Source organism: Myxocyprinus asiaticus, chromosome 21 (assembly GCF_019703515.2).
Source record: "Myxocyprinus asiaticus isolate MX2 ecotype Aquarium Trade chromosome 21, UBuf_Myxa_2, whole genome shotgun sequence".
NCBI lineage: Eukaryota > Metazoa > Chordata > Actinopteri > Cypriniformes > Catostomidae > Myxocyprinus > Myxocyprinus asiaticus.
In genome coordinates, this window is record NC_059364.1 from 44,267,939 (window position 1) to 44,281,516 (window position 13,578).

General features: G+C 37.1%; 1 protein-coding gene across 1 annotated transcript in view; it reads left to right on the forward strand.

Moving 5' to 3' along the window:
* Positions 1 to 13,578, forward strand: part of LOC127411717 (dystonin-like) — a 275,538-nt gene that overhangs the window by 227,036 nt on the left and 34,924 nt on the right. Inside the window, exons 70-78 of the mRNA XM_051647413.1 lie at positions 43 to 144; positions 503 to 676; positions 1,462 to 1,617; positions 1,808 to 2,005; positions 4,479 to 4,607; positions 4,943 to 5,113; positions 8,464 to 8,619; positions 9,709 to 9,915; positions 10,233 to 10,352. Of these exons, the coding sequence (XP_051503373.1) occupies positions 43 to 144; positions 503 to 676; positions 1,462 to 1,617; positions 1,808 to 2,005; positions 4,479 to 4,607; positions 4,943 to 5,113; positions 8,464 to 8,619; positions 9,709 to 9,915; positions 10,233 to 10,352 (1,413 nt within the window). The remainder of the gene's footprint in view (positions 1 to 42; positions 145 to 502; positions 677 to 1,461; positions 1,618 to 1,807; positions 2,006 to 4,478; positions 4,608 to 4,942; positions 5,114 to 8,463; positions 8,620 to 9,708; positions 9,916 to 10,232; positions 10,353 to 13,578) is intronic.

Below are 13,578 nucleotides of genomic sequence, written 5' to 3' on the forward strand. Positions count from 1 at the left end.
GATGTTGTTCTCTTTATAACAATAGTTTTCCCTCCTCTACAGAACATGTTTGACTCGGTGGATATTTTGGAAGGCAAACTGGACTCGATGTCGCCTGTGGGCACAGACCTGGAAACAGTGAAACAACAGATCATGGAACTGAAGGTATTGCTTTACTGTTTGTGTGTGGGAGATTTTCTCATATTCACAAGTCTGTGCTTGTTGTCACAGTCAATGCAGATGAAAGTGTAAAGCTATTTATCTACAGCCCCATTTACTTTTCACTGTTTCATGAGTATAATATAACCTGACAGAGCACATAGCAGCTGTGTTTACACTTGGAGTGATTCATTCCTTTGATCTTACACAGTTGCTTTAAGCCTGCACAATTGTAAATGCTCAGTATATTTTTGAATGTATTAAAGGTGAGGTGAACTACTGTGCTTTAGTCTAATGTTCCCTTTTGTGAGCATTTCTTGCAAGAACTTCATGTAATTCTTGCTGTTGTGCTGTGTGTGTTCAGGAGTTCAAAGGTGAGGCGTACCAGCTGCAGATCGAGATGGAGAGGTTGAATCATCAGACCGGACTCCTGCTGAAGAAGGTGTTAGAGGAAACTGACCGCAGTCCCATCCTGGAGCCAATAAATGAGCTGAAGATGCTCTGGGAGAACCTTGATAAAAAGATTATTAACAGACAGGTCAGATGACAGGGATGAAGAAAAGATTACCATTTTTTTTTTTATTACTTGCAACAATAAATCATGCACAATAACACCAGGAATTTGTAAGAAAGTAAATAGGTCCATTTTCCATTTGATTTGGAATTCTTATATATCGCATTTTTATTTAACTTTCGTGATGAGATGTTCAGGGTTCCCACAGTCATGGAAAACCTGGAAATATTAGGGATTTTTAAAATTGTGTTTTCCAGGCCTGAAGAAATCATGGAAATTAATCAAATATTAAAAGTCATGGAAACTTCTATTGTGAATGTACATTTTAAGTTTTTCTCTCCTCTGAAAATACCTCATCAGCTAGATATTTGCCCTCAGACCGAAGGTATTCTTGCACTAAAAAAAGCTAGACGCAGTGCATTGATTACAGGGCCAATGAAGCCTTGATTACATAACCAGAAAATTAAAGTTGTTTTAAAGGTGGCGAAAGTTTACTTTTTGAAAAAGATTATGAATTTTTTTTGTATTTTTATTTTTTTGTAAGAAAAGTAAGGTCAATTTTGATCGCTCCCCTCTTCTTCCATTGTTCAACAAGCATATAATTCTGTCCCAAATGCTTTGAGCCAATATTGTTCAGTCCAGTTGGGCCACTCAAACAAATTGCGATTCCGTTTGGTGCCGCTAGTGGCACAGACATTACTTGCTTCACCTTTGAAGGTAACAGTGAAATAATTGTACCTTTGCTGTTACACTACACTATGAATTCATAATAGTACATTATTGATTTTCTTTGTCCTGATCTCTTGTAGCACAAACTGGAGGGTGCGCTGTTGGCTCTTGGGCAATTCCAGCACGCTTTAGATGAACTTCTGGCCTGGCTTACTCACACTGAAGAGCTGCTGAGTGAACAGAGGAAGGCCTGTGGAGACCCAAAAGCCATTGAGATCGAGCTCGCAAAACACCATGTATGTCAAAGTTAAAACAAGCTCATAATGGCCATGTTCACAATGTAAAGTTTTGGGAGTGATGGTCACAGAACTGACTCCCCTGAATTACCATTCCATGTGTGTACAGCTGTGTTTGTTTTCACTAAAAGCCTCACGATTCGCTTTTGAATTGTGTAATCAAGATTTCTCATTGGTTTCTGTTGGGCAGGTGTTGCAGAATGATGTTCTGGCCCATGAGAGCACGGTAGAGGCGGTGAATAAAGCCGGCAGTGACCTGATTGACTCCAGTGCTGGAGAGGAGGCCAGCAGTCTGCAGAACAAGCTGGAGAACCTCAATCAACGGTGGAGAACCATCCTGGAGAAGACTGAACAGAGGAGGCAGCTGCTGGACAGTGCCCTGTTGCAGGTCAGAGTCTCATACAGCCTGCCAGAAACCTGGCAAACCTCTGGAATCTCAGACGCTCAATGTTTCCTAAAATGGACAAATGATTGATGATGTTCTCAACATGAGGCCAAAAATGTCCTCTTTTTAATCTTGAAGTATGTGAAAGTGAAGCAGTAAAGAGCTTGTTGCCCACACACACACACACACACATACTCTCTCTCAAAGAGTTCGCTTTGATGTTTGAACACTTTGAAAGTTGACATTGAATCCGCTGAAAAAAATGTAACAAATTATTACCTTACAAATGAAAAGAGAAAAAATATGAAAAATATAATGTTCCTAATGTTCTTATTATCCACACTAATGTCCATATAGGTACAGTTAATAACAAGTTAGCCAAAAACAACTAAATAATTTCACTGAGTCAAGTCCAGTCAAAAATGTTTGTTAACAGGTTATTCTGAGTTCAATCCAAGTTGAGCTCTATTGATTTGTTCCTCAGTTTATAAAACTATCAAAAATCATGTTTACAGTGATTCACTTACTATGTTAGTGAATGCGAGAGCAAGACAAAGTCCTGGGATAAATGTTAAAATAGACACTGATAGCTACAAGACTTTTGCGATAGAATATTGACAATCACACAAAATCATGTCTGTCACATTTCACCCCAAAATCAAAAAAGTGGTTAGTATCAGGGTCTAAGCACTTGTGAAGATTACATGACCAAAATAGCAAAATTTGACAGAATAGATTCTGTGAATGCAGTGCACACAGTTATTTCGGTGTCAAATATGGACTTCTTTGAACACAGTTGAACAATTAGGATCGTCTTAAGTTAAAGTGCCACCTAACATTGGAAATTGATGAAATGTGGCATGTGTCCTCAGAATACCATGTGGTCTATTTGTACCAAGTTTTGTTAAATTTGGATATTGCACTTGTAATATACAGGCCAATTAGTCATTTTGGGCCACACCCAAAAATGTATTGCCTCATATCTTATAAAAGATTTAATGAATTAAATTTCTTTTGATGATATTTTGTCAAAAGTTTCTCTAGATGATACATACCAAATTTTGTGTGAATCAGACAAATGGCCTACGAAAAATTGTAAAAAGTAGATTAAAAAAGAAATCAAAATGGAAGTAAAATTTTCTTGCAGAAATAGAAGTACATACAACCATATGATTTGAGGTCACTGTAGGATTCGAGGAAATATATTTTATTTTTCTAGCCCTTACGGTTCCATATTCATTAGAAAAAAACTTAAATTAGCTTATTATAGTGCTGCGTTGTAGCCGATTATCACAACATTTGGTATACAGCCTCATCTAGACATCGTATGTACCAAATTTAATAATAATTGGCCATTCACAATTTAAACTATTAGCTGCTGAAATTTGATTGGCTGCTGGTGGACATTTTGGTTGATTCACCAAATTGATATTTTAAGGATACATTAGCACTTGAACCCAAGAAGCTGCATGTCAAATTCCAACTATGACAGTTTTTTAGTTATAGCACCCCCGATGAGCAGAATTAGATGAAATTTGGCATGCCTCCTCAAAATGTCTTTATATCAAAGTTTACCAAGTTTCGTTAAATTTTGACTTTGTGTTTAGAAGATGTAGGTTGACAACTGAATATGGGCCACATCCAAACATTTAATTGGCATGTAACTCTGAAATGCTTTGATTAATCCACATTTCTTTTGATAACTTTTATCAGGAGGATCTGTAGATGATGCATGACATATTTCTGCATTTTTGTCAGAATTGCAGCAATGAAAATTTGGGGATTTTTTTTATTGTCTTCAAAATAATGTCAAAATGTAAACAATCTGAATGGTCCTAAAAATAGGCTTCATTTTCTTAAAGCCACATATACTTTTTTTTGCCTTTGATTTTTGGGGTGAGACCTGGACATGTTCTTGGTATGTCTCTTGAGATTAATTTACTAACTTGTATGTGCAAAATTACATTATTTCAATATTTCAACTCATGTCATGACCGTGTAAAGCCGATAAACTAAAACTTAACTTTCACTTGTACTGGTAGCACATTACCACATAAGTTCATCCACCTAGAAAAGTAGTTCCACTACTAAAAGTACAATTAGGACAAAGTTCAGCTGAAATAACACACATTGTTTGTATGGAAGAATTCATATATCAGTTGGAAAAAGAAATCCTTACAGCTTTGACCCATACTGAACCTGGAACACTCTAAAAAAAAAAAAAAAAGAAAAGAAAAATAAAAAATTAATAGATAGATAGGTAAATCATGGTTTAATTATTGTGGAGTAAAAAAGAACAAGACAGTTTATTGACTCTGCTAACTCTATTTTCAAACCCAGACACCACTGTTCTTGTTTCTTGCCATTTTTAGAGACTAATAATCTTTGTGATGATTAAACCCAGCACTTGCTCCTGCGGCCGGCAGTAATGAATGTGTGCACCTATTGTTGTAACGCTGGCTGTTCTGTTTTCTAGGCTCAAGGTTTCCATGGTGAGATTGAAGACATGCAGCAGTGGCTGAAAGAAACGGAGCGTCAGCTGTTAGCATCAAAAGCCCTGGGTGGCTTACCAGACACTGCCCGCGAACAGCTTAACACCCATCTGGTGTGTCTTTAATACTATCAGACATCTGACACATTTGGCAAGCTTGTATCATTTTGCAAAGATTGTGATCTTTACATTCAAGCATTTGTTAATTGAGAATTTGTTTGCTCAGTTTGGATAATCTAAGCTTATTATTAAAGAATGTTTATCATGGCTCTATCTGGTTGTCTGAAAGTGCAAAAGCAAAATGTCTGTCCATTTATAGACTTGGAAGCGCTTTCATAAAAGCAAACATTTATGCTCAAATCAGAAATTACTCGAGTTATCAAAAATAACTCTCTGAAAAGTAAATACATGTCAGGTTGTCTTTAATCATGCTGTCTGTGTGTTTATAGGAGCTTTGCAGTACATTAGAAGCCAAAGAGGAGATTTACAAGCAACTTCTTCACCGAGGCCAACAGATTTTGGTCATTACTCCTGAAGGTCAAGACAGCACCACTGAACTGGACCTGCATAACCTGCAGGACAAATGGGAGTGTGTGCAGGCCAAAGTGGCAGAAAGGAAGGTGAGAGAACAGGCAGCAGCTGAAATCCTCCCTGTACTCTGTATGTTCTTCTGTCAGTTTGACATCAGCAGGCTGTTGGGTTAGATCCCAAATGCTGATTATGTTAATCTAGCTGTGATATTAGATCTGTGAGCTGTTTGTACTTTGAAGATTTCACATGCCTGAAGCCAGTTATAAATCAGTACGCAACAAAGTAGGACTGTCTGTGGACTGTAAAGTTATTGAGATGGATTTCAAAGGAGTAGTTCAGCCAAAATTATTAGTTCTGTCATTATTAATTTGTTCGAAACCCTGACTTACTTTCTTCCATAAAAAAAAAAAAAAATTACTATTGGCTGTCAAGCTCCAAAAAGGTCACCATAAATTCTTCATAAAAGTGGTCCATAAAAATTGTGTGGTATAAACCATGTCTTCTGAAGCCATTAGATAGTGTTGTGTAAGAAATAGACAAACAATATATAGTATTGAAAAATGGCACCTTACTTTAGTATTCCTTGTCATTTTTGACCAGAAGGGTTAGATGTGTAACCCTTTTTTTTTTTTTTTTTGATGATGATGATGATAATACCATTTCTTCTTCCCTGAAGTAAGAACAATAAAATAATGCATTTCTTTTGGGATTTTATGCTATTTTGATCTTTTTTACATGTAAATTTGTAAATTTTACCATTAATTTGCATATACAAATAAGCAATGTGTGTGTGTCTGTGTGCGTGCGTGCGTGCGTGCGTGTGTGTGTGTGTGTGTGTGTGTGTGTGTGTGTGTCAGATTGCTGTCATCAGCTGAAAAACAACAGATGACATATAATGCCATCGATGACCAAAAGATGGTTGTATCTTTTGAGCTCTACTTATTCATCCCCTGGCTCTGTGTGTGTGTTCTGCATTGTGAGTGTGTTATCGCCTCACCCCTTCATTTTTGAGTGTGTGTGTTTAGCATTGTCACTGATTTATTGGTTTTATTTGACAAATGTAAAAACAAAAAACAAAAACAAAAAACAAAGCTCTGTGTTATAGTTTCACCAGTTACTTTGTGTGTGTGTGTGTAAATGTGTTTGTGTGGGAGTGGGTGTGGGTGTGTATGTTTTGCACTGAGGATGTTTGCACGGAGTCTCACCCTATAATTTCTGTACGTTTTTTTTTTTTTCTGCATTGCGGCTGATTTATTGATTGTATTTGACAGCTCTGTTTTTTTTTGGTCTTTCCCATTCATTTTCAATGGTTGATAAATTATGACCGCGAATACCAAAGGTGTTTTTTTGTTGTTGTTTTTTACGACCAATTATTATTTATTTATTTATTTATTGTATGTTCATATGGCAAATGGAGGAAAAGTCACCAAGTCTTGTACTGCTTAGATAAAGGAAACCATTTTTATTAAACAAGGGAAAATATTTTCGGTCAAAAATGACCGAATACCACAGGAGGTATGTGCATAATATGTGCGTACATGAATGCGATTTGAGAAGTACATTTGAGGTCAAGATTTTCAGCAAATTTGGGTTTGTTCATCTCACAAACTAACCTATGACTTCATAAGACTTGGAATATATCATGTGAGTCATGAACTACTTTATGGTGCCATTCTGTCTTTTGTTGAGGCTTGACAGCCCTTGTCACTGTGAACTGTCATATGGAAAATAGCTGTGTGAAGACTCGTCAAAATTTCCTCTTTTGTGTTACACTGAAAAAATAATGGCAGACAGGTTTGGAACAACATGAAGTTGAGTAAATAGTGACAGAATTTTTCATTTTGGGTGAACTATTCCTTGTACATTCAAAATCCTCAAAAATTTAGTGGGAAACAAAAGGCTTCATTTGAATGCTTCAAATGTCCAGATCTGATCTGGCTCTTCATAGAATGATGTCACAGTTGTAAATTGTTGTAAATTTGATTTAGCTAATTTTGCTGTGTAGAATCTGGAGAATTTGGTGCTTGCTTGGCAATAGGATTAAGACCACACAAGTTCTCGTCAACTGTTTCCATAAGTCATCCAGATATTACATCTAATACAGTGAGCCATATGCCGTCCGATGAAGTCATTGAGTGATTATGTTCCAGTTCGTGTCTGACATCCTCCTGTAGCCACAAGCAAAGTGCTTACGGAGAACCACGACAAAACAATTCAGTTTACTTATTTTCATTATCTTGATATGATAATGAGATAAAAAAATGTGCTGAGTTAGGGCTGGGCGATATGACGATATATATGTATCGTGGTGACTATATAAAATGTAAATTGATAGAGATTTGGCATATCATGTATATCGCAATATGTAAATGTCCATGTGTGCAACGTGGGCTTATCTATCAGTGGGCAGGGCTTCACGTGAAACTTTTTTGTGGCCGCCAAGCACATTCAATGACATTCAAAAGCACTAAATATGCTTCTCATCTGATGCGCGTATATCACGTGAATGTCTCTGGAGCACATAAGTGCGCACGAGTCCAGCAGACTTCTCATTATTTGTGCTCCACAGATGGAAGAGCGCAGAGCAAGATCACTCGCGCTACTCAATCATTTTTGACCCAGTAAAAATCCTAATGGAGTAAGACATCTCCACAGAATGGGACGAAGCCCAAACAAGTCATGAAAATGAACAGGAGCTTGTTATTAAAACAGGTGTTGACATCTGTGGTGTGGACTCACAAAAGCCGACATAGAGCAGAAAAATTTAATCCTCAAACTGTCGCACAAATATATTCACTCGTAATACAAGAAGTGTTTATTTTCACTTTTGTATTATTTGCTTTGTTGCATTGCTTTCAGAAGATCTTGACTTTCTTGTGGAAAGTTTATAATAATAAGAATATTGTTTAACAACATATCAGATTGAAATATGCCATAATGTGAAATTTAGCTTTTTGGTAAGGTTGATTTAAAAAAAAAAAAAATTTTAACTTTTATTTTTCATTTATTCTGTATTAAATTCACTGACTGGGGTTTCCAAATATAGTCATTACAATATGGTTATTTAAAATATGAACCATTTTTTTATTGATTTTCCAAAAATAGCTGTATCGTGATATATATCTTTATTGTGGTATAAAATTACTCATATCGTGATAGAAGATTTTGATCATATCGCCCACCCCTACCCTGAGTATAAAAGTATATGTGTGGTCTTGTTTGTCTGTCCATGTGAGGACCAACACAATCATAGTTAAACTTGAGATATCTACATTAATGAGATCTTTGTGATGCCCATGAGGACAAAAGCTTTATAAAGGGACAAAATGTAAAGTCAAAATGTCAAAAGTTAGTCTACAAATGGCTTACGTGTAGTTGTCTCAACACATAAAATTGGGATAAGGAAAGTATTTTAATGTGTGTGTGTGATGGCCCTTAGGTGAAACTGGAGGAGGCTCTGGCGATGGCCACAGACTTCCATAACTCACTGCAAGACTTCATTAACTGGCTGACTCAAGCCGAGCAGACCCTCACTATGGTGTCTCCTGCCTCTCTCATCCTGGAGACCATCATGTTCCAGATAGATGAGCATAAGGTCAGTGTTCTCTCGCACCTTTCACTCAGGGTCACATTTATTTATGCTTAAAGTCTATTAACACAAAGCAGCTCAGTATGCTGTACTTTTAGTTAGCAGACTCCAGTTTATTGCACACTACCAGTAAAGTTTTGTCACGTTTATGTTTCTCGTGATCTTCAAACCATTTTGATCTAAAGGTTTACGCCTAAATTATTGAAATTATTTTGGTATAAATTGTTCCTCTTTATGAATTTCTTTACAAAATGTTACAAACTTTTAAAATAGATGAGTTGGAGTGGATAGTGAAAGAAAAGCAGTCAACAAGTGTCCCTTATACCTGAGAACTACTTCAATACTGTTTAAAAAGCAAGAGCATGAACAGAGTGAACTGAGCTGTAATCTAGACAAAGGTTGGCTACTTTGAAGATGCTCAAATATGGCATTTTATATATTGTTTAGACTGATATTGAATTTTGCCAATACGATAACTAAGGTGGCAATTAAATTGCAATTAAATATTTTAATCAACTGACAGCACTAATATCTCTCTCTCTCTCTCTGTGTATAGATATATATATATATTCTGTATGTAAATATATATATATTACAGTAGGTTGTTATTTTCACATTTATAATCCCCACACTTTTGTGTTATTTTATAGTTTTGATGACTTTGCTATATTCTAAAATGTGGGAAACAGTAATAATAAAAAATGAGTAGGCGTATCCAGCTAGTAGTGTATGACATAACGTGTTGTGATGTTCTAAAGTAACGATATCAATATTACATGTCAAAGCAGGTTGCAAAACACTTCTAAAGAATCCATTCAATTCAGATTGCAAACTGCATAATTAGTTTCAGTCTGGAAGACCTAGTCTGAAAGTGCTTGAATTAAATCGGTTCCAACCATATCATTGCAGTTCAAAATGGTAGGGCAAACTCGGGTAAATTGGGCCACATTTTGAAAATCATCTCAATGTCAAAAAGTGGCCAGATTAAATTGAATTAACTGTAGAATCTCTACAAACTGTAGAAACTCCCTTAGGTTGCTGACACAGCTCTGTTTTTGTTTTGTTTTTTACTCTCTGTACACTGGCTGTCTTAAGGTGTTTGTGACGGAGGTTAATTCACACCGGGATCAGATCATGGATCTGGATAAGACAGGAACACACCTGAAATACTTCAGTCAGAAGCAGGACGTGGTGTTGATCAAGAACCTGCTGTTGAGTGTTCAGGGACGCTGGGAGAAGGTCGTGCAGAGGTCATTGGAGAGAGGACGCTTGCTCGACGATGCCAGGAAACGTGCCAAACAGGTGTGGAAGCTCTCCTGCGCTAAAACTGAATTAAAGCCATTGTTTTGCTTTTTAAACCACACGTTTACCAGATTTCTGTTCCAATCAGTATGCTGCTTAGTTGAAATTGAATCCTGTCTGAATTAAAGACAAAGTTCACCCAAAAATGAAAAATGTCATTATTTTTAAACCCAAACCATATTAGGGTAAATAAACAATGACAGAATTTTCTTTTTTTGGGTGAACAGTTAATTTAGGACAGGACAAGAAAATGCTGCTGTATAATACACTGATTTCTACACAAATGAAAGGGATTCTCATGGCCTTGTCTTTTGCAGTTCCACGAGACCTGGAACAAGCTGATGGAGTGGCTGGAAGGGTCAGAGAGAGCTTTGGACTCAGAGCTGGAGATCGCCAATGATCCTGACAAGATAAAAATGCAGTTAGTCCAACACAAGGTGACAGACACCTTTCCCTTTGAACACATATTAATCTTTGAAGTTCCTGCTGACACCATGTATTTATCCCCCATTTGTGTATGTGGAACATCTGACAAGTGCTGGTTAACAGACAAGATGTGAATCACAATATCAGGTGCTGTTTCCCTTTATGGTTATCGTGTTTTTCATTGACTGTGAGTCACAAAGAAGCACCATCCTGTTCTGTACGCCAATAATAGTGATCATAGTGTAGTAACCTTAATAATTAGGGGGGACATATCCCTCACTTTTAGAGATGAATAATTTCTTCCCTCCACTTCTTGGGAGGTAACCATTATATTTGAACCCTTAAATGCATGGGTTGTTTGCCAAACATTACTACATACATGTTATTACAAATGAATGGCGCAAGCTGATAGTTTCTTTGAACTTGCTATCTGTTAGCCAGTTGGCTTGCTCACATGTGACATGTTAAACCAATCGGCTCATATGGTGTAAGCTGATTGGTCCTTTGGCATGTAGTCGAGTAGCCAATGAACTTAAGTCTCTCTCTTTGTGGAACATTTAAATTGCTTAGTTTGGCAGATGAGCTGGTTTTACTGCAGCACATTGCAGGAGCTTTTCTTTGAAACCCACCTCCACTCCAGTTCCAATTGTCTAGATCTGGTACATGGAGATTGTTTGTACATGGGGATTGTTTGCATGTCTTTTTGTGCAGCAGCATGTCCTACATGCTCGATGTAGTATGTCTTGCATTTGGTCTAACTGTGCAGCAGCAGCAGCATGTCCACATGCATAACTAAATATGTATGTCTATTTTATATCAGTAGCAAGTCTCAGTACTTGCTCTGCAGCAGCAGCAGCCTAACAGATCTAGTCTGCCAAGACCAATATCCTATCAATATGTCATACCCACATTAACATGCTAAATCTTTGAGTTGTCATGGCTAAAATGATGGAACAGGATTCATAAATTCCATGCTAAAATTGTATAAGATGCAACTGGCTGTCAAACGCGTATTGAGCTATAAATAACACAAAAGCTACACAGATACTACACATATGTATTTCCCAGGCATTTACTGAGTCTTAATAGACATACAACTTACAAAATTTCAGTAGTACACCCAAATGGCAATGGCCATACTGTTCATGTGTTGAACTTGCTATAGTTTACTTCCACATTGCTCCTTCGTCAAATAGCAATGTGAAATGTAAATGAAGTCAATCTCTGAAACAACAGCGCCACCATGAGTAACAAATAGCATGTATAATATGTATGTGCACATGCATACTGATAATTCACCAACGTTGCGTGGAAAATCAACATGATATAGTAGACATTTGTATGAATATTATACTTATTTGTCTTGTAATAAACAAAAAGATAGCTTTTCTGTGATAGAAAACTTAGATATATGAAATATTCATAAACATATGGCTTATGAAGGTGCAAATATATATTGCAGCACATGTTGTGTCACAAACGACCCTATACACTTTTGGTAATCAATCATTTCAAATTGTTATTTTATTTGTATAATTAGTTTTTTGCAATTTTGCCATTTTTTTATTTTTATTTATATTTTTATTTATTTTTTCTCCCCAATTTGGAATGCACAATTCCCAATGTGCTCTAAGTCCTCGTGGTGGTGTAGTGACCTCAATCCGGGTGGCAGAGGACGAATCTCTGTTGCCTCCACGTCTGAGACCGTCAATCTGCGCATCTTATCATGTGGCTTGTTGAGCGCGTTACCGCGGAGACGTAGCGCATGTGGAGGCCCATGATATTCTTCGCGGCATCCACGCACAACTCACCACGTGCCACACCAAGAGCGAGAACCACATTATAGCAACCATGAGGAGGTTACCCCATGTGACTCTACCCTCCCTAGCAACTATTACATTTCTGTTAAATGAATATTAAAAATTCTTCCCTTTTTCTGGAGACCAAAAGAGCACCTTTAGATTTGTGAGCGAAATCTAATCTTGCACCCCTGCTGCCCCTGTTTTGTGCACATCTGTGATTAGCTCTTACCTTAGGCTGTTTTTTTCAAAATGAGCTATTCTTTACTTGTCTGTGAGTTTGCTTTGGTAAATAATCCATTGTTATGTCTCAGATGGCCAGAACAAAATATGCAGTCCAGCAAAAAAATCATCACAAACATATCAGTGGCAAAATATGTTCTCTCCGACCGATGATAAAATATTACACGTCATTGCAAAGGAGAGGATCTCAGCTTTCTAACAACACCTGGATTCAGCTTCTAGTCTACTCAGAGACCAAAATATTCGACAAAATACTGGGAAAGGTGTGTGGGATTACAAAATAGACTGTTTCAACTCAAAGCTGCGTCTTATTCACTTACCACCCGCAATTTAGTTTTATCAGGCGCAGTCAGCGTTAAAAATTGCGCTGTCTTGAGTATTTAAATTAAGTCATTATTCCTTTCTGCACAAACTTGCATCCTCTCTATGTAAATTAGGCTCATGATAGATTGCGCTTTGATCACAAAAATTGCCCAGCACAATTTACATCTTGCTATTACCACCAGGTGGTAAGATGAATTTATTAAAAAGAGATGTTTGTGTACATTTTCTATCGATCATATCAGCAGTTATATCATCAAATAATGATCGAATGATGGAGAAGAGCTTTATAACCTGGCATATATCTAGATGTGTGGTGTAGTCAAGTGAACTTTTGGCATGTTAAAGAGATGATTCAGGTGTCTAGATCACAGAGATGCTGTACAGTCCCAGCAGGGTTTGTCAAATTACGGTGGTCTGCTGCATCCTCCACTATATAATGCTTGGAATCAGCCCGCAAGATCAGAAATGTGTGTGCAGATTGTGTCTAGCAGTGATTTTGTGGGCATGTTTCCTGATCTGTATAATTTCTTTAGTGAGTTGAGCACTAAGCCAGCACACACAGTGCAAAGAATCTGCACTTTAACCGGGCGCAATTCACTCTAAGTGACTTCCCCACTGAATAGACGAGCTCAAGGCTAATACTGCATTAGAGCAAAACCTGCATTTTAGATCTGTGTACTGTGATGAAAAGGTGATAGATGAACATTTATTTTTCCTAGTAGTTGCTGACATTAGCTAACAGTTTTTGCAGGGACATAGAGCAAATAGAGCCTGAATCACAGGCTTTCAAAGATGGGATAAAAATAAATGAATTAAATGTATGTTCATCATCAACAAGATCATAAAGATACAGTATTATATATGAATTACT